This window comes from Orycteropus afer, unplaced genomic scaffold (genome assembly GCF_000298275.1).
Source record: "Orycteropus afer afer isolate SDZICR_OR568_19922 unplaced genomic scaffold, OryAfe1.0 scaffold00573, whole genome shotgun sequence".
In the NCBI taxonomy this organism is placed as follows: domain Eukaryota; kingdom Metazoa; phylum Chordata; class Mammalia; order Tubulidentata; family Orycteropodidae; genus Orycteropus; species Orycteropus afer.
Window position 1 is genome coordinate 1,071,150 of NW_006922160.1, and position 22,765 is coordinate 1,093,914.

Here is a 22,765-nt window from a genome sequence, read left to right on the forward strand (position 1 = left end):
CTTCTGGCCAAGAGTTTGCTCTAGCCACCCAACCCCCCGCTCTGAGCTATGTGCTAGGACCCCAGCTGCACAGCCCTATCCTCACACAAGTCAGGGTGGGTGGAATAATCCACAAGGCACACACATACATCTCACACAAGCAAAACATGGCATAATAAACAGGTTCACTGTGCCCTGATTCTTATGCCACAGAGATAACAGATCTTTGGGGGCGGGGGGAATGACACAGTAAAACCTGTGAAAGCTGGAACCTGTGTAAGCTGGGAACTTGTTAAGAGAAGGAAAACTCAAGTATTTTCTACCAAAAGAGAACAACAGAAAAGTGGTAAGTAAAAGGCAGGGAACTTGGGAGACCCAGAAAAGCAAGGCAATCATGTTGACTTCCAGCTCATAGGTTTCACTATGCTGTAATTTTGAGTACCTACTTCTTAGCCTGATTTGTACTTCTGGTCAACACAGCAATGGGTCACTGACCCAGCAAATCCCACATCTTCCTATGGACTAAAGCCTAGCCCATAGCTGATCTCACCACCCGCTTCCAACTTGCTAGAGTTTGGAAGAACAACATATGATATGCCTGGACTGACTGAATAATAAATGGCCAGGTTTGACTCTGAATAGCATTACTCCAGCTCTGCAGAGTCAAAAACTCACTCGAACCATAAGATACCAGACTGGAATACACTATGATTTCCCCAGGTGGGACCTGCTCTGAGTTCCTCCAGGACTCCAAAGCCAAGGCACAGAGATGTTAGCAAGACCATGACAGGCAGCAGAGGCGGCCACAATCTACAGTTCTTTCCTCACTGATGCTTTTCTTTTTTTTTTTAAACAAGTGCCCCACTTGTTAAAAGTACTAAAGCTCTTAGGTAGTGTGGATTGCTACTTTACAAAAGCCCAAAGGAGAAAAATACCCACATGGAGAGAAGAGGGAAAAGATCAAATATTAAGACTAGACCAAACCCTTAGCATCTGCTTCCAGTGCATATACAGAGATACATAGCAGCAACCTTAGGAATCATGATAATTGCACAAGCAAGAAACAATATGTCCAAATGTTGTCTCAGTGACTTGTTCCCTCCAGCCCCTGAACCGCTGACATGAGATGGAAGGTTGGTTTGCAATTGGAAAGAACATTATTCTCAGGAAGCAGAAGGCAGAGGCTGTTCAGGGGGCTGGAGGAAACACTACTGAGACTGAAGAGATTATTCACTCACTGACCTGTGTCAAGTCTCAGAGTTGAGGTTTGCTCATCTGTAAAATGGTAATGGCAAGATCTGTGGAGACAGAGTAGCCCATTGCAATGGAAGGCATATGGGCCTTTCAACAAACCTGGGTCTGAATATTGTCACTTATTAAGTAATACTGAGTTACTTAAATTTCCTTAAGCAGTAAAATGGTGATAATACCATAAACCAAAACCAAAACTCACTGTCATCAAGTTGGATCCAACTCGTAGCAACTCCTCCTTGGGTTGCCCAGGCAGAGCTCTGGTAGTGTGGTGCCTAAGGCACTTGACTGCTAACCAGAAGGCTGGAGTTTCAAACCCACCAGCCATTCCTTGGAAGGAAGGTTGAGCAATCTACTTCCGTAGTGATACAGCCTCGGAAACCCAAGGAGGGGACACCATGAGTCGGGTCTCACTCAACAGCACATAACAATATCACTACGGAAGTAGATTTCCCAACCTTTCTTTCAAGGAGTGGCTGGTGGGTTCGAACCACCAGCCTTCTGATTAGTAATCAAATCCCTTAGGCACTACGCCATCATACCTCACAAAAAAATAAAAATAAAAACCAAACTCACTGCCATCGAGTCAATTCTGACTCACAGCCACCCACTTTGGGTTTCCAAGGCAGTAAATCTTTACAGAAGTAGATTGCCCAGTCTTCCTTCTATGGAGTGGCTGGTGGGTTTGAATCGTCAGCCTTCTGGTTAGCAGTCAAATACCTTAGGCACTACACCACCAGAGCTCCTTATACCATACTCAAAAACTGGGTAACAGGTGATACAGTACTACAACACATAGCGAATGTCCAGTAACTAAAAACGTCTATAAACACTTACTGGTGCCCAGCATTCTACTGAGCACATTGCATGATTTATCTTGTCATACATGCTTTGTTTATCTTTTGAGATTTTATGAAGATAATCCTGTTTTCATATGTAAATACGGGCACAGAAAAACTCCTGGAATATATAAAAACTGAAAACCAAACCTGTTGCCATTGAGTTTATTTATAAATTCATGGTGACCCAAAGTGTTACAGAGCAGAACTGCTCCATAGGGTTTCCTTGGCTGTAATCTTTACAGAAGCAAATTGCTAGGTCTTTCTCATGTAGCAGTGCTGGGTGGGTTCAAACCGCCAAACTTCAGGTTAGTTGTTGTTGTTGTTATATGCTGCAAGTCAGCCAAGACTCATAGCGACCCCTCCTTGGGTTTCCGAGGCGCTATCACTACAGAAGTAGATTGCCCAACCTTCCTTCCAAGTCGCTGGTGGGTTTGAACCACAAGCCTTCTGGTTAGCAGTCAAGTGCCTTAGGCACTAGGTTACCAGAGCTCCTCAAGCACAAACTGCACCACCTAGTGACCTTGGAAGGATATATACCGTGACACTAACAGAAGTTATCTTGGTGCTAGAATTTTTTTTTTGCTTACTTGCTTTTTCCAAAATTTTCTACAAACTTGACTTACTGAGGTTTATTTCCATGTTGCTTTATTTTAATGCCAAAAGTATATTAAAATGTAACACAAGTCAGTATTTCTCATGTGTAACAATCTCCTACGTGGGCCATTTCTTTTGGAGGTAAGAGCTAATAAAAGCTTTGCATTCCCTGAAGAGTTGGCATGTTTTTTTCTTTCTACATAATCCCCAACTTGCAACACATACCAGTTATGACAAACCGCACTTACAATCATTTCTTTTCAGTACATCTTATCATTAGTAATGTGTGCTACATACAATGTTGCAGCATGTCATTTGCTGATGTCATCATTCTCAGATGTTCACTCACAGATGTTCAAAGATTGGATTTATAAAGACACTGAAAATAAAAGAAGTATTTGGCTTACGTCAGAACCAACTTATGACCGAGTTGTCGGAAATTAGCTAACCAATTTAGCTCCGTCTTCACTTCACCTCTAAAGCACTCACATTCACATTTCAAATTTGAGTTCAATCATTTAACTAGGACCTTATTCTTTGCATATTTCTATTCCCCCAGTCTTGACTCTCTAGTCTCATTTACATTTGTCTTGTGGTATGGTGAACTGCTTGGTATGACCCTTCTAGCCATAGCCTTTGTTGAGTCCTACCAGGTGATTGGGTGGGACTATGCAAATGTGGCCCACCAAGGACACTTGCTCATAATGTAAACAAGGTGTGTGGCATCTTTGGAAGCTCTGGTGGCCCAATGGGTAAAATATGTGGCTGCTAATCAAAAGGTGGGTGATTTGAACCTGTCAGCTGTTCCACAGAAAAAAGATGAGGCAGTCTGTTTCCATAACAATTTACAGCCTTGGAAACCCTATGGGGGCAGTTCTACTCTGTCCTGTAAGGTCAGTATGAATGGAATCAACTCTATGGCAGTGGTTCAGTAGGGCACCCTTGTAGGACCATGCCAAGAAAGCATAATATGGGGCTTGGTTAGTTTTGCCATCCTGTCAGGCTTAAAATGAGCCATCCCAGAGGTGTGTGTGTGTTGGGGGAAGAATCTCACTACTATAAGGAAAAAAGACCCAGGAGTGGAGTGTTTTGGATTTGAGATCCCTGCATTGAACCTCTTCAAACTAGGAGACAAAGAGAACTGTAACACTTGGTAGAGACAGCGAGAAGCAAAGCAGAGAAACAGCAGCAGAATAAAGAGATTTGGCAGGAGATAGCACATTGGGCTTCCCCAGCCCACGAAGTGAGAAAGCAGAGTGCCTTCAGGCAGGAGGCTTATTGGCAGAGTAGGGTGCCTCTGAGCACTTACCCATAGAGCTAAAACAGCTTTGTAACACTTGCCTCAGCAGGGCAAAGGCCGGGGGAACCAAGAGGCCAAAGGCCAGACACAGAGGTGTGCCTGTGGACACTGCTAAGAGGCTGTCCGGTTGGAGGAACTGTATCCTAAGCATTCCTGAACCTTAACTGTAACCTGTTGCTTCCCTAATAAACTCCACAATCTTGAGCATCGTCTGTGAGTTCTGTGTGGCCATCACAATGAATACTCAAACCCAGCAGAGAAGTAGAGGATGCCATAGGAGGGACAGCTGGTGTCAGAACTGGTAAAAAGGTTGGAAGGTGGCGGCATGTCCGACTTCTGCCTCAGGAATCAGCCTCGGGCTGGTGATCTTGATCCTCCTCCCCACTTGTGAAGTCAGAGGGCTACGACACCTCCACACTGTTTTTATACTTATTCTGATTTAGTATTTCTTATTTATTTTTTACTGCTTTTCTCAATCTTTATCATACCTACCTGCCAACCGCTATCTAGTCAATTCTGACTCACAGCAGCCCTGCTGGACAGAGCAGAACTGCTCTAAAGCTGCAATCTTTATCGAAGCAGACTGCCACATCTTTATCCCATGAAATGGCTGGCGAGTTCGAACCATCAACCTTTTGGTTAGCGGTCAATCACTTAACTGCTGTGATAACATGGCTCCTTGCGTTTGTCGTAAGTCACCTCAAATGCCCCATTGTGGAATGGGGCCAGGTATATGTATGTACACACGTACGTGCACACACAGATGTCTGACTTGAAGGACTGCTGTAGCTCATGTACTTCATGCTTTGCCCCTGCATTTGATAGAGTTTTGGTTAAGACGGTAAATGACAAAATCATAGGAACCTTTAAAAAAAACTTAAATTTTTTAAATTAAAAAAAAAAAAAAAAAAAAAACCTGCAAAATTGTAACATCTCCCTACAACATACCAAATAATTATAACAAAAAAAAATTTTTTAAGTCTCAGAAGTCCTATAACACAAAAGTTAATTTTATTAAATGCTCAATTCTCAAAATATGTATTTCTTTTTTAATTATAAAAATCTCCATTTCCATCCCACCTTTCCTTGCCCACCCCTCCAAACTTGGTATTATCTACACAATAACAAGCCCACAAAGTCCCCAAACACCTAGGAGAAGGGAAGACGGGAGGAAGGTCCTCAAAGACCCAGGTATGCTCCTGCTGCTACCACATTCTCAGCTTGGACAAGCCTGGCTGTGGATCAGAGACTGTAAATAGATTAGGGGCACTGACAAAAGCTGAGAGGGGAACTACTCTCAAAGCCCTAGGGCAGGCTTCAGGAGGTCCTTGAACAAAAGGCCACATAAACATAAAGTAGCAAAACAAAAGCCAATCCGCCAGCTGTAACTTGATGCCACCATTCTCAAACTGGAAGGGGAGGGGGAGCAGGGATACAAACAGGCACCTAACCTCAGAAACAGGGAGGGAACTGAAATGGGAGGCCTGTGAAAATTTACAGCCATTTACAAATACTTAAGATGCCCATTTACAAGAGAAGAGGCCAAACACACTACACACAGGAAGGCCTGCCAGAGCCTCCTATCAGGAATCATTAGGAAGCCCAAACAGCTTCACAGTTCCGGCTTCCCGACTGCTGTCATATTTGCCATCTTTGTCATCACAGGCAAAGGCCAGCAGAGGCCTTTTGGGGTGCCAAGCCACGGTGAAGGTCGGGGACTCACACTGCACCTCCCACAGCTTGTCTCCTACAGAAATCAATACAGAGAAATATCAATCAATATGTTAATAACCAGAGCCAACATTTATTAAATACTTACCCACATTAACTCATTTACTACACTTAATAACCCTGTGAGGTGAGATCAGTACAATCATTATTTCTAATTCACAGAGAACACTGAGACACAACAGGGTCATAAGCCAGCAGATCTGGATGCAGGCAGGCTAATTTAAGAGCCTATGCTCTGAACCCTCACATTACAATCTTGGGGAAAACAGTAACCGTAGCTTCCATCTGTTGAGTACCCTGGGTAGATTGCCCCATCTTCCTTCTGAGGAGTGGCTGCAGGGTTTGAACCACCAGCCTTCTGTTTAGCAGTCAAATGTCTTAGGCACTACACCACCAGAGCTTCTACCCTCATGTATCAGATGGTTTATACCTTACCAATGACAACCCAGCAAAGCAATAATTTCAAACCCCATTTTATAGATAAAGAAAGAAGTCACTTAACAAAGTCACAACTCAAGGAAGCAGCAGAGCCAACACACGAACTCAGCTCCACCCACCCTCAAAGCCACATGTCTACAAAACCATGCTGCCTCACAGATTTTTTTTCTCCTAAAAAACGTATTTTTCTCACCTGTTGATATCAGGAGTCTCCAGCCTGCCACCTGACCTTTGGACCTTGGACTTGTCTTCCTTCTCGATGCATGAGCTAATCATTTGAAATCTCTCCCTAGTTCTGTAACTCTAGAGAATCTTGGCTAGGAGGAGCTCTGGTAGCATAGTGCCTAAGGCACTTGACTGCTAACCAGAAAGCTAGTGGTTCAAACCCACCAGCCATTCATCGGAAGGAAGATGGAGCAATCTACTTCTGTAGTGATACTGCCTCGGAAACCCAAGGAGGGGTCGCTATGAGTCGGGTCAGACTCGACAGCACATAACAACAGAGAATCTTGGCTAGGACAGTATGTCAATTATCAATAAAGCTCTTAAAATATTATACAAACACTCACATACACATAGATATACCAAAAAAAAAAAACCAAACTCACTGCCATCGAGTCATTTCTGACTCACAGTGACCCCCAATTGGGTTTCCGAGGCTGCAAATCTCTAAGGAAGTAGATCTCCCCATCTTCCTTCCATGGAGCAGCTGGTGGGTTTGAACCACTGACCTTTCAGTTAGCAGTCAAATGCCTTATCCCTATGCCACCAGAGCTCCTTACACATAGATACACATAAGGTTTTCAGTAATTCTATTCCAGAGAGAGTTCACAGGTCACTGTTTACTAGACACTAGAATCTAGCAGCCTATGGTTTATATGTCTAAGCCAATTTCTGAGTTACAAGACATAAAGAATGGTTTCTGAGGTTGCTATGCTATCTCTCTCACTGCTCATGTCATTTGTTATGGGACTGTTGAGGATAAAAAATTACACAGTTTAAGGAGACCAGAGTAAACATAAAGAGGCCTTCTATAATGTTTCCAACATAACCATATGGCTTCATAAACTTTAGAATCTTGTTAATTTACTGGAAAGTTTCCTCTCTGAATGATAGATATGGTGCAGACTGTATAATATTGCTGTTACCATTTTAAACCATCAAAGTTCCAATAGATTTATGCACTGTGTATGGTGTGTCTGAAAATGTAAAACAATGGACTGTGATAAAATGAGGTTTTATTACATATGGTATGGTATAAAAGGAAAATTAATTTTTACTTTGCTTTAAACTTAACTATTAAAAATATGCAGAACACAAAATGTACCCAATATAGTCTACTCTCATTTTCTATTTTAAAGTTCTGTTTTGTATTCAAAAGCATATCTACTTTGATAATTCCCTAAATTACAAAAGATATATATATATATATATATATTTAAGTTTACATATAGGTAAAAGATAGAAAGAAATATACCACAACACTAAACAAGGTTATTTTTAGACGGTGGGACCTCAGTGACCCTTTTCTTCTTTCTCCTACTACTCCGTATTTTAAATTTTTCATTATAATGGAAGGATTAAGGGTTATGTAAAATATTTTCCTAAACAACTTTCCTTCAGAACAACCCTTTCTTTACCACCACTTTGTTCCTTCATTACTTGTCTCTTATGAAAAAACTCAAAAACCAAACTCACTGCCATTGAGTCAGATCCAACTCACAGCGACCCCTCCTTGGGTTTCCAAGGCGGTATCACTACAGAACTCGATTGCCCAACCTTCCTTCCAAGGAGTGGCTAGTAGATAAGCAGTCAAATGCCTTAGGTACTATGCCACCAGAGTTCCCCATCTGATAGTGATAGTGAAACAAACTTGGCTTAAAGAGTCAAGTTATAATATTTGTGAAAATTTCTATAGTTTTGAGTTTTGTTCCACATTTTCCTCCCACTTTACCCGGGATCTTCTATTTTGATCCCTTTCTGATTAGCTGACAGTGGTAGCTGGACACCATCTAGTTCTTCTGGTCTCAGGGTCACGGAGGCTTGTGAAAATTTCTAGAAACATACTACCTACCCAAACTAACACAATCTGAGATAGGAAATTTGAACAGACCCATAACAAAGAAGAAATTGAATAGGTCATAGAAAAACTCCCAACAACAAAAAAAGTCCTGGCCTACATGGGTTCACTGGCAAATTCTACCAAACATTCAAAGAGCTGACACCAATACTATTCAAACTATTCTATAACATAGAAAAAGATGGAATACTCCTGAACTCATTCTATGAAGTTAGCATAACCCTGATACCAAAACCAGGCAAAGACACCATTAAAAAAGAAAATCACAGACTAATATCCCTCATAAACATTGATAAAAAAAATTTCTCAACAAAATACAAGCCAGTAAAATCCAACAACATATCAAAAATAATAATAATAATAATAATAATACATCATGACCAACTGGGATTCATACCAGGTATGTAAGGATGGTTCAACATTAGAAAAGCAATCAACCCATAAATAAAACAAAGGAAAAAGAACCACATGATCATATAATTTGATGCAGAAAAAGCATCTGACAAAATCCAACACCCATTCTTGATAAAAGTACTCAATAAAATAGGAACAGAAGGGAAATCCCTCAACATAATTAAGGGCATAAACACAAAACCAATGGCCAACACTATTCTCAATGGAGAATGAAAACATTCCCCTGGCAAACAGGAACCAGACAAGGATACCCTTTATCTCCTCTCCTTATAAAAAACTGTATTGGAGGTCCGCGCCATAGCAATAAGGCCAACAAAGGATAATAAAAGGCACTCAAATCTGCAAAGAAGATGTGAAATTATCTCTATCTGCAGATGATATGATCCTATACACACAAAATCCCAGAGACTCAAGAAAACTAATAGAAATAATGAAAGCAATCAGCAAAACGGCAGGGTACAAAATCAACATACAAAAAGCAGTCAGATTCCTCTAGACTAACAAAGAGAACTCTGAAAAGAAAATCAGCAAAACAATACCATTTATAAAAGCCACCCAAAAGATGAAGTAGAACTGCTCCACAGGGCTTCCAAGGCTATAAATCTTTACAGAAGCAGACTGCCTCATCTTTCTCCTACAGAGCAGTTGGTGAATTTGAACCACCAACTTCTTACTTAGCAGCTGAATGCCTTAACCCCTGTGCCACCAGAGTTCCATAAAGATGAAGTACTTAAGAATAAATCTAACCAAGGACACAAAAGACAAAGAAAACTACAAAACACTAAAACAGAGAAAAATAAAAGAACATACATAAATGGAAGCATATACCATGCTCAAGGATGTTGTTGTTAGGCGCCATCGAGTCATGTCCGAGTCATAGCAACCCTATGCACAGCAGAACAAAACACTGCCCGATCCTCCACCAGCTCCATGATCCTTACTATACTTGAGCCCATCGCTGCTGCAGCCACTGTATCAATCCATCTCGATGAGGGCCTTCCCTCCTTCGTCAGCCCTCCACCTTACCAAGCATGACATCCTTCTCCAGGGAATGGTCCCTTCTGACAACATGACCAAAGTAGGTGAGACAAAGTCTGGCCATTCTTGCTTCCAAGGAGCATTCCAGCTGCACTTCCTACAGCACAGATCTGTTAGTTCTTTCAGCAGTCCACAGTACTTTCAACATTCTTCGCCAGCACCACAACTCAAAAGCATCAATTCTTCTTTGGTCTTCCTTATTCATTGTCCACCTCTCACATGCATATGAGGCGACTGAAAATATCACAGCTTATTTTAGGCACACCTTAGTCCTCAAGGAGACATACTTGCTCCTCAGCACTTGAAAGTGGTCCCTTGCAGCCAACTTGCCCAGTGCTATACATCATCTAATGTCCTGACTGCTGCTTCCATTGGCATCAATTGTAGAACCAAGTAATGTGAAGTCTTTGACAACTTCAAAGTTTTCTCCATTTATCATGATGCTGCTTATTGGTCCCGTTGTGAGGATTTGTGTTTTCTTTATATTCAGGTGTAATCCATACCGCAGACTATAGTCTTCAATCTTCATCAGTAAGTGTTTCAAGTCACCCATACCCCTATGAGCAAAGCTGTGTCGTCTGCATAACGCAGGTTGTTAACAAGTCTTCCTCTAATCCTGATGCCAGCTTCTCTATTTGCTCAGCATACAGATTGAATAAGTACAGGGAAAGGATACAACTCTGATGCACTCCCTTCCTAATTTTAAACCATGCAGTGTCCCCTTGTTCTGTTCGAACAACAGCCTCCTGGTCTATGTACAAGTTCCTCAGTAGCACAATTAAGTATTCTGGAATTCCCATTCTTCTCAATGTTATCCGTAATTTGCTATGATCCACACAATCAAATGCCTTTGCATAGTCAATAAAACACAAATAAACATCTTTCAGGTATTCTTTGCTTTGAGCCAAGATCCATCTGACATCAGCAATGATCTCCTTCGTTCCATGTCCTCTTCTGAATCCAGCTTACATTTCTGAAAGATCCCTGTCAACATATTGCTGCAACCTTTTCTGAATTATCTTCAGTAAGATTTTACCTGCATGAAATATTAATGATATTGTTAGATAATTTCCACATTCTGTGGGATCACCTTTCTTTGGAATGGGTACAAATATGAATCTTTTCCAGTCAGCTGGCCAGGTACTTGTCTTCCAAATCTCTTGGCATAGCTGAGTGAGTGCCTCTAGTGTGGCATCCATTTATTGAAACATCTCAATGGGTATCCCATTGTTTTTTGCCACTTCCCTCAGTGCAGCTTCAACTTCTTCCTTCAATCTCATTGGTTCTTGATCATATGCTATCTCCTGAAACAGATGAACATCGACCAATTCTTTTTGGTACAGTGACTCTGTGTTCTGTGTGTTCCTTCCATCTTCTTTTGAAGTTTCCTGCATCATTCAATATATTCCCCATAGAATCTTTCAATATTGCAACTCGAGGTTTAAATTTCCTCTTCAGTTCTTTCAGCTTGAGAAATGCTGATCATGTTCTTCCCTTCTGGCTTTCCAACTCCATGTCTTTGCACATTTCATTATTATAACTGACCTTGTCTTCTCAAGCTGCTCTTTGAAATCTTCTGTTTAGGTCTTTATCTTGTCATTTCTTCCATTTGCTTTAGCCACTCTCTGCTCAAGGGCAAGTTTCAGACTCTCTTCTGCAATCCATTTTGGGCTTTTCTTCCTTTCCTGTCTTTTCAATGACCTCTTGCTTCTTTCATGGATGATGTTCTTGATGTCATCCCACAATTCCTCTGGTTTTTGGTCATTGGTGTTCAATGCATCAAATCTATTCTTTAAATGGTCTCTAAATTCAGGAGGGATATAATCAAGGTCATATTTTGGCTCCCGTGGACTTGTTTTAATTGTCTTCAACTTCAACTTGAACTTGCAAATGAGCAGTTGATGGTCTGTTCCACAATCAGCTCCTGGCCTTGTTTTGGCTGAAGATATTGAGCTTCTCCATTGCCTCTTGCCAAAGATGTAGTCACTCTGATTCCTTTGTACTCCATCTGGCAAAGTCAACATGTATAGCCACTGTTTGTGTTGTTGTAAAAAGGTATTTGCAGTAAGTCATTGGTCTTGCAAAATTCTATCATGTGATCTCCAGCATTATTTCTATCTCCAAGGCCAAATTTTCCAACTACTGGTGATTCTTCTTTGTTTCCAACTTTTGTATTCCAGTCACCCGTGATGATCAGCACATCCTGACTGCATGTTTGGTCAATTTCAGACTGCAGAGGTTGGTAAAAATCTTCAATTTTCTCATCTTTGGCTTTGGTGGTTGGTGCATAGATTTGAATAACAGTATTAACTGGCTTTCCTTGTAGGTGTATGGGCATGATTCTATCACTGACAGCACTGTACTTCAGGATAGATCTTGAAACATTCTCTGTGATGATGAATGTCATGCCATTCCTCTTCAATTTGTCATTCCCATCATAGTAGATCACATGGTTATCTGATTCAGAAAGACCAAAACTGGTCTATTTCAGCTCACTAAATGCCTGGGATAGCAATCTTTATGTGTTCCATTTCATTTCTGACAACTTCCAACTTTCCTAGATTCATACTGTGTACATTCCATGTTCCAGTTATCAATGGATGTTTGCATCTGTTTCTTCTCACGTAGAGTTGTGCCACTTCAGCAAATGGAGGCCCTGAAAGCTCTACTTTATCCATATCATTAAGGTAGGCTCTACTCTGATGAGGCAGCTCTTTCCAAGTTATATTTTGAGTGGCTTCCGACCTGAGGGGCTCATATTCTGGCACTGGTATCAGACAATGTTTCAGGGCTATTCATAAAATTTTTCAGTAATATATCAGACAGTGTTTCACCACTGTTCATAAGGTTTTCACTGGCCAATTCTTTGAGAAGTAGATGGCCTCTTCCTTCTTCTGAGTCTGTCTCAGTCTGGAAGCTCCACTGAAACAGGTCCACCATGGGCACCTCTGCTGGCACAGCCTCCAGCCTCACAGCAACATGCAAGCCACCACAGTACAACAAACCGACGGACAAGTTTATCTCCCTTAGCTGTTCCAACCACTCTGCTCATTTCCTGGGCTACTCGCTACCTATTCCTGCCAGCCCTGTCTGCCACTGCTCCCTGCCGCCTGAGGCTGTCCCCCACCTGCTTTATCTGTTCCAGCTGCTGGTCCTGTCTGCCATTTCTCCTTGCTGCCTAGGAGCTGTCCCCTGCCCGCCTTACCTGTTTTACCAAATGGTGCTGGGAAAACTGTGTATCTATTTGCAGAAAAATGAAACAGCATCCATTATCTCTTACTATATACAAAAACTAATTCAAGATGAATCAAAGACGTAAATGTAAAATCTAAAATCATAAAGATCATCAAAGAAAAAATAGGGGTAAATTTAACATCCCTAATACATCCACCATGAAACAACTAAAATTACACAAACACCAGACAACAAACTAGATGACTGGGACTTCCTAAAAATTAAACATTTATGCACATCAAAATACTTCAAAAAGCGTGAAAAGAGAACTTAAAGACTGGGAAAAACTTTTTGTCAATGACATATTGGACAAGGGACTAATCTCTAAAATTTAGAAAAGTTCAATACCTCAACAACAAAAAGACAAATAAGCCAATTAAAAAATGGGCAGAGAACATAAACATACACTTCACTAAAGAAGACATTCAGGCACGTAACAAACACATAAAGAAATGCTCAGGATCATTAGCCTTTAGAGAGATGCAAATCAAAACTATGATATATCATCATGTCACCCTACCATTAATAGCTAAGTTTAAAAAACAGGAAATAGCAAAGGGTGGCAAGAATGTGGAAAGACTAGAATCCTCATATACTGTTTGTGGGGCTGTAAAATGGTAAAATCACTCTAGAAAGTGGCATGGCACTTTCTTAAAAAGTTGGGAATAGAAATACCATATGATTCAGCAATCCCAGTACTAGGTGTACATACTAGAAAAGTAAGAGCTGTGACACAAACACATATGTGCATACCCATGTTCATCACAGCACTATTCACAACAGCAAAAAAACACAAACAGCCCATCAATGGATGAATGGATAAACAAACAATGGTATATACACAAAATGGAGAACTAAGTAAAGTTAAAGAATAATGCTGAATCTGTGAAACACCTCATAACATGGATGAACCTAGAGGAAATTATATTGAGTGAAATTAGTCAATGATAAAAAGGCAAATACAGTATGAGACCACTACTACAAAAAGTCAAGAAAAGGTTTACACACTTAATCGTTTTCTGAAGGAGCACAACTCAAAATGGGAAGAAACAGCTGCAAACATCCATTAATAATCAGAACATGGAATGTATGAAGTATGAATCTAGGTAAATTGGAAGTTGTCAAAAATGAAATGGAATGCATAAAGATCGGTATCCTAGGCATTAGTGAGCTGAAATGAACTGGTTTTGGCCATTTTGATTCAGACAACTATATGATCTACTACGCCAAGAATGACAAACTGAAGATGAATGGTGTAGCATTCATTATCACAAAGAGTGTTTCAAGATCTGTCCTGAAGTACAATGCTGTCAGTGATGGGATAAAATCCATATGCCTACAGAGAAGACCAATTAATACTACTATTATTCAAATTTACACACTAACCACCAAAGCCAAAGATAGAAAATTGAAGATTTTTACCAACTTCTGCAGTCTGAAATCTACCGAACGTGCAATGAAGATGTGTGGATTATCACTGGTGATTGGAATGCAAAAGTTGGAAACAAAGAATTACTAGTAGCTGGAAAATTTGGTCTTGGGGATAGAAATGACACCAGATATTGCATGATACAATTCTGCAAGACCAATTTACTCATTGCAAATACCCTTTTTCAACAATATAAACAGTGACTATACACATGGACCTCGCCAGATGGAATACAAAGAAATCAGATCAACTACATCTGTGGAAAGAGACAAAGGAGAAGTTCAGTATCTTCAGCCAAAAAAGACCAGGAGCTGATGGTGGAACAGACCATCATCTACTCATATTCAAGTTCAAGTTGCAGACAATTAAAACAAGTCCACGAGAGCTAAAATATGACCTTCATTATATCCCACCTCAATTTAGAGACCATCTGAAGAACAGATTTGATGTACTCAACACCAATGACTGAAAACCATACAAATTGTGGGATGACATCAAGAATATCAAACATGAAGAAAGTAAAAGGTCATTAAAAAGACATGAAAGGAAGACCAAAATAGATGTCAGAAGACACTCTGAAACTTGTTCTTGAACAGAGAGTAGCTACAGTAAATGGAACAAATGACAAGATAAAAGAGCTGAACAGAAGATTTCAAAGAGCAGGTGGAGAAGACAAAGTTAGTTATTATTATAATGAAATGTGCAAAGACATGGAGTTAGAAAACCAAAAAGGAAGAATATGCTCAGCATTTCTCAAGCTGAAAGAACGAAGAAAAATTCAAGCCTCGAGTTGCAATATTTAAAGATTCTATGGGCAAAATATTCGGTGATACAGGAAACATCAAAAGAAGAGGGAAGGAATACACAGAGTCACTGTACCAAAAAGAATTGGTCGATGTTCATCCATTTCAGGAGGTGGCATATGATCAAGAACAATGCTCGTGAAGGAAGAAGTCAAAGAGGCACTAACGTAACTGGCGAAAAACAAGGCTCCAGGAATTGATGGAGTATCTACTGAAATGTTTCAACAAATGGAAGCCACACTGGAAGGACTTACTTGTCTATGATAAGAAATTTTGAAGACAGCTACTTGGCCAACTGACTGGAAAAAGATTCATATTTGTACCCATTCCAAAGAAAGGTGATCCCACAGAATGCAGAAATTATCAAGCAACAGCATTAATAACATACACAAGTAAAATCTTGCTGAAGATAATTCAAAACAGTTGCAGCAGTATGTTGACAGGGAACTTCCAGAAATGCAAGCTGGATTCAGAAGAGGACATGGAACAAGGGATATCACTGCTGATGTCAGATGGATCTTGGCTCAAAGCAAAGAATACCAGAAAGATGTTTATTTGTGTTTTATTGACTATGCAAAAGCATTCAATTGTGCGGATCATAACATATTATGGATACCACTGAGAAGAATGAGAATTCCAGACTACTTAATTGTGCTACTGAGGAACCTATACATAGACCAAGAGGCTGTAGTGTGAACAGAACAAGGGGATACTGCATGGTTTAAAATTAGGAAGGGAGTGCATCAGGGTTGTATCCTTTTACCATACTTGTTCAATCTGTATGCTGAGCAAATAAGCTAAGAAAGTGGACTATATGAAGAACACAGTGTCAGGATTGGTGGAAGAGTCACTAACAGCCTGCGATATGCAGACAACACAACCTTGCTTGCTGAAAGTGAAGATGACTTGAAGCACTTACTGATTGACGGTTAAAGACTAGTCTGCAGGATGGATTACACCTCAACATAAAGAAAACAAAAATCTTCACAACTAATAAGCAGTATCAAAATAAATGGAGAAATGACTGAAGTGGTCAAACATTTCATATTATTTTGTTCCACCATAAACACCAATGGAAGCAGCAGTTTAAAAATCAGATCATGTACTGCATTGGGCAAATCTGCTGCAAAAGACTTCTTTAAAGTGCTAAACAGCAAAGATGTCACTTTTAAGACTAAAGCACACCTGACTCAAGCCATGGTATTTTCAATCGCCTCACATGCATGTGAAAGCTAGACAATGTATAAGGAAGACTGAAGAAGAATTGATGCCTTTGACTTGTGGTGTTGGCAAAGAATACTGAAAGTACCATGGACTGGCAGAAGAACAGATGTGTCCTGGAAAATATGCAGCTGAAATGCTCTTTGGAAGTGAGAATGGCCAGATTTTGTCTCAACTACTTTGGTCATGGGTGAACTCTGATAGCTTAGTGCCTAAGGCACTTGACTGCTAACCAGAAGGCTGATGGTTCAAACCTACCAGCCACTCCTCGGAAGGAAGGTTGGGTAATCTACTTCTGTAGTGATATCACCTCGAAAACCCAAGAAGGGGTCGCTATGACAACAGTCCGACTTGACAGCACATAACAACAACAATAACACTTTGGTCATGTTGTCAGAAAGGGATCATTCCCTGGAGAAGGGTATTATGCTTAGTAAAGTGGAAGGTCAGCTTGAAAAAGCAGAAGACCCTCAACAAGATGGACTGGCACAGTGGCTGCAATGATGGGCTCACGTACAGCAAGCATTGTGAGGCCAACACAGGACTGAACAGTGTTTCGTTCTGCTGTACACAGGGTCGCTATCAGTCAGAGCCGACTTGACAGCACCTAACATCAATAACATCTCTACCTATATATTTATATGCGCTGCAAATATATCCATGAATATAGTACAGCATACATGAGACAAAGTTATGAAAACTTCTTAGTCATAAACAAATACCTTGAGGGAATGAATCACTGGCCATGGGGGCTCAGGACCATCGTCTCGGGGGACACTAAAGTCAGGTGCCATAACACAGAGTCCACAAAGACAATCCTTTACATCCTACTCCCCAGTGAGTAGTGATTGAGGTCTGAAAAGCTTATAAGCAGCCATGTAAGGCGCAACTATTGGTCCCTCCCCATCCAGAGCAAAGAAAAGTAAAGAAAATCAAAGATGCAAGGACACAATCCAAAGGATTAATGGACCACGTGAACCCCAGCCTTCATGACTCTGAGATCAGAAGAACTAGATGATGCCTGGCTACTATTGCTGACCCCTCCGAAAGGGATCACAATAGGAGGTCCCAGATAAGGTAGGAGAAAAATATGAAACAAAACTCAAAATTATAAAAAAAAAAGACCAGGCTTACTGGTCTGATAGAAACTGGTGAAACCCTAAGAGTATGGCCCTTAGACAGCCTGCAAGCTGGGAACTGAACTTAGTCCTCAAGGCTCAGCTTTCAACCACATGATAAACAGACCTGTAAGGTGAACAATAATACCAGGAAGGTATGCACTCATCAGAACAGTCAACTGTTTGGGACCAAAAGTATAGCATTTACCCAGGGATAAAGCTTAGACAGCAAGAAGGACAGGAAAGAAGGACAAAGAGTAAGGGTAAACACAGGAAGGAAGTGAGAAGAGTGATGTTACATTGTGGGGATTACAATTAATGTCATAAAACAAAATGTGAATGAACTGTTGAATGGAAAACCAATTTGCTCCATAAACTTTCACACAAATCACAATTAAAAATAAATAAATTAATTAACATTCCAGAAAGTTACTTAAAAGTGAAAAAGAAACACTGTTGAATTATGTGTTGACTAGAAAACTGTAAGATATTAGGAAAATGATCCTAAAAATGTAGGGTTCTATATTCAGATAGTTTCTCATGTTTCCTGATAGCCTATCTCTACATTAAAGAAACAGGAACTAGAAAATAGTAGTACTTGTGAATGATTTCACCAAAAGAATAAAAAAAGAACCCAAAGTCTGGGGAAAATTTTTTGGCAATAACGTATTGGACATGGGGCTAATCTCTAAAGTTTACAGAAAACTTCAACACTCGACAACAAAAAGACAGTCCAATTCAAAAATGGGCAGAGGACACGGACAGACATTTCACCAAAGAAGAAATTCAGATGGCCGACAAACACATGAAGAAATGCTCAGGATCACTGTTGTTGTTGTTGCTGTGTACCGTCGAGTCGGATCCGACTCATCCATGCCACCAGACTTCCCCATTAGCCATTGTTGTTGTTGTTGTTGTTATGTGCCGTCGAGTCAAACCCGACTCATAGCGACCCCTCCTTGGGTTTCCGAGGCAGTATCACTACAGAAGTAGGATTGCCCAACCTTCCTTCCGAGGAGTGGCTGATGGGTTTGAACCGCCAGCCGTCTGGTTAGCAGGCAAGTGTCTTAGCCACTATGCTACCAGAGCTCCCCCCATTAGCCATTAGAGAGATGCAAATCAAAACAGAGTATGAACTGTTGAATGTAAAACAAATCTGCTTTATAAAGTTTCACCCAAAGCATAATAAAAAGATTAAAAACTAAATACATAAAGAGAAAGAGAAAAAAACAAAGGTATCATCTCACCCCAGTAATATTAATTGCATGTTCAACAAGACAGAAAACGACAAACGCTGGGGAGAGTGTGGGGAGATTAGAATTCCCATTCATTGCTAGTGGGACAGTAAAATGGCACAACTGTGGAAAACAGTATGGAACTTCCTTAAAAAGTTGTATATGGAAGTACCATATGATCCAGCTATCTCACTACTGGGTATCTATCCTACAGAAATAAGAGCCATGACATGAATAACTACATGCAAACCCATGTTCATCCCAAGACTATTCACAATAGCAAAAAGATGGAAACATTCTAAACGCCCATCTATGGATGAATAGATAAAGAAACTATGGTACAAACTATGGCATACCACGCAACATTAAAAAACAAGGACAATCTGCGAAATAGCTCATAACACTGATGAACCTAGAGAACAATATGCTGAGTGAAATTAGTCAACCAAAGAAGGACAAATATTATATAAGACCACTGTTGTAAAAAGTCAGGAAAAGTAGTAATGGGGATATTAGTTACCTGTCTCCACTTCAGCAATGTCAATAAAATGATCTTCTGACGCTGAGGCCAGCATTTTCCCATCATGGCTAAAACTGAGGGTCCTCACAGGCCAATCTAGCCTATAAAATGGTGTGAACAGAGGCAACATTAAAATTCTCCCATAAAATAAAAATTACTAGGAAGGTACAATTTCATCTAAGATAAATCAAAATTAATCTATTCAACATGGAAAATGCTGGCAGAGTTGCTCACCTGGAAAAGCACCGCACACACACTAACTCATCCACATCCCAAAGGCTGACCAAAGCATCTGCACTTCCTGTGGCAAAGTACTTCCCCATGGGGTCAAACTTGATACAGATACAGTTGGAAGGATGGGCGTTGATGGACTGTACAGGCTTCAGCTCTGGGTAACTGAGATACAGAATAGACAACAATCAAGCTGCAGAAAGAGGACTATGGCAGTTAGTTAATTATATATAGACCATGAAAAAGAAAAGCAAAGACAATGGAACAAACACCAAAACCTATTAATTCAAGAAAATTCTCCTAATATGAAAAAGATTCAAACTGCATATTGAAAGAGCATACTACATAAATGACAATGAACCCAGACCAATCAACACCAAGACAAATCCTGGTAAAATTACTAAACTTTTTTTTTTTTTTTTATGTTGTACCAATTGAGCCTGGTGTCCCCCAGTAGTCAGAAGGCAAAATTACTAGACTTTAAAGAAAAAACATTACTTGATGATGTAAGCAAAAAGGGCAAACGTTCTTATAAGAAAAGGAAAATTAAATTATCCTCAGACTATTTAACATTTTATACCAAAACAAAATGGACTAACATATTTAAAGACAGACAAGGTGGAAAATGTGAGTCAAAGATTTTTACATCCAGCAAAACTGAGTTTCAAATATAAAAAATACAAATAGTTAAGTATAAATAAGCAACTAGCAATAAGTAAGAACTCAGGGAAACACTGTTCCCATTAACCTTTCCTGAGGAATCTTAACTAGAAAAATAACAACCAAAATTACTACAGACTCAATCAGCTTAGCGGCTGACAGTAAAGGGTATAATGTGTAACAGCTGTGTACTCTGAGTATGGAGGTCCAACCATTTTTTTTTTTAATTGGGAGGGGGAAAAAAAAACAACTCACTGCCATCGAGTCAAATCCGACTCACAGCGACTCCTTCTTGGGTTTCTGAAGCGGTTCACTATGGAGATAGATTGCCCAACCTTCCTTCCAAGGAGTGGCTGGTGGGTTTGAACTGCTAGCATCTTGGTTAGCAGTCAAATGCACATGCAAAACCCAATTTTTTTCATTAAGTAATCACATTAGTGATGGTGGTGGTGGTGGTGGTAATATGGTTATTCTGTGATATTTATACGTGCAACATGGGATAAAGGTAGTAAGTAACCATGGAATATTCTACTTCCATAATCCTGAATTATGAACCAGAACACTCATTTTGGAAGGAAGATACATGTGTAATACAAAAGAGTCTTAATAAAATCCTTGTAGTCCTGAATTTTAATTTAAAGTTATCAGTGTTAATTCATAAGGCATTTTATGTTTGAGTATATACTTATTATTTCCTAGCTCTGTCTACGGAAAAGGCCTAGAAACAATGATCAACTCAGCACACTGGACATCCTAGCCCCAGTGTTATTTCCCAGTAAAAGAATCCAGGACTGCTTCTTAAAACTCTGGGGCAGAACGAGATCATGGCCCCTACCCACCCTTCAGGTCTGGAACTGAACCCACTCCTATGGCTTCCAGCCAAACAAAAGACAGGCATATGAGCTGAACATTTACACTAGGTAGATACACTCCTTGGAGAGATCAATAATGGGAGAATAGAAAGGCTGTATATGCACAGGGAGACAGCTTAGGGGGCAGGAGTGCTTGGGAAGGAAGGACACAGAGAAGAGGTTGCTATGGGGTGTCAATGGGAGGAGAGATGTTGCACTGTGGGAGATTACAGTCAATGTCATGAGACAAAGTATATGTGAACTGCTGTATGGAAGCTGAACTTCCTCTGTAAACTTTCACACAAATCACAGTAAAATTTAAAAAGACTGGGCAGGAAATGTACAAGATGAACCTGGAACACCTTGTCACACTAAACTCTTAAAACTAACTGCCATCAAGTCAATTTAACTCAAAGCAACCCTTCCTTGGGTTTCGGAGGCAGTATCTCCACAGAAGTCGATTGCCCAGTCTTCCTTCCAAGGAGTGACTGGTGGGTTTGAACCACCAGCCTTCTGGTTAGCAGTCAAATGCCTTAAGCACTCTGCCACCAGAGCTCCCACTAGAGAACAAGAAAAAGACTACAAAGGTTAGGTCAAAAAAGAACTCAGGAATCAACCTGAAGAGGCTCCTGTTGGTGAAAGATAGGATAATTTGAACTTCAACAGGGATAATAACTCTAACAGATTGAAACATATTGACTATTCTTAAACACATTTAAAAGTCATAACTGTTCATCTTTGGAGGTGACAAGAAACCAGTTCATATCTTGAAAACTGGTAACAAAGTATTTATCTTGCCTTTCCTAAATGACTATATTACTGGGTAACCAAATAGTAGGTGACAAGTATATGGAATCAGCAAAATCAGACCGGGACAATCTCCAAAGTTAACAGTTCAGTTTTTCAGCAAATAAGTATAAGGAAAAGAAAGGTATGAAACAGAATCCTGTAATTTAACAGATTTAAAAGAAATCAAATTTTTTTAAATGGACAAGATTAAAGTATCTGGGTATGCACAACTGGGAGATAAAACTATAAAGAAATGCAAGAAAGTGATTGCTCTACAAGTCAAGAAGAGAGTGGTTACTTCTGAGAGGAGGGAGTTGCGATTTGAAAGAGCATATAGATGGACATCTGAAGTCGCTGGCAAGGTACTATTTCTTGACCTGGGTGGGCATACATGGATGTTAGACAAAAAATCATTCATTCAGGCCAATGATAAAAAACCTCCAAGAAGAGCCTGAATCACCCTTGGCTGCTCTTCACAAAGAGTTAATAGAGATCTAAATACAACAACGCCATGACACCTTAGAAACAACAGACCATCACAGTCCATACAAAGAAGCAGGATAAAGTGGTAGAAACAAAGGAGCAGGATACATACCCAGAATACATCCCTGAGGAAGAAGCAACATTGGAACTCGCTGATAAGGAATTCAAAAGAATTATCTTTAGGTATCTTCAAAGGATTGAGAGACAGACCAAAGAAAACACAGAAAAAAACTTACAAGAATTTTGGAAGAAAATACAAGAACATAATGACAAATTAAATGAAAAACTAGAAATGATTCTAAATCTACAGATAGAAATCCAGAAGATTAATACTAAATTGTCAGAAATAGATAACACAGTGGAAGGCAAAGGAGTAGAACTGATGCGATGAAAGACACACTTAATGAGATTGAAGACAAATACCTGAATATTTCTTTGGAAAAGGATCAATCAGAAAAAAAAATCAAAACAAAACGAAGAAAGCCTAAGGTTCATGTGGGATACCATCAAAAGGAATAACTTAC

General features: G+C 40.0%; 1 protein-coding gene across 1 annotated transcript in view; it reads right to left on the bottom strand.

Annotated features, from left to right (window-relative positions):
• Positions 1 to 5,549: 5,549 nt before the first annotated feature.
• Positions 5,550 to 22,765, bottom strand: part of THOC3 (THO complex 3) — a 34,991-nt gene continuing 17,775 nt past the window's right edge. Inside the window, exons 4-6 of the mRNA XM_007956041.2 lie at positions 19,462 to 19,623; positions 19,228 to 19,328; positions 5,550 to 5,713 (exon numbers count right to left, since the gene is read on the bottom strand). Coding sequence (XP_007954232.1) covers positions 5,550 to 5,713; positions 19,228 to 19,328; positions 19,462 to 19,623 — 427 coding nt within the window. The remainder of the gene's footprint in view (positions 5,714 to 19,227; positions 19,329 to 19,461; positions 19,624 to 22,765) is intronic.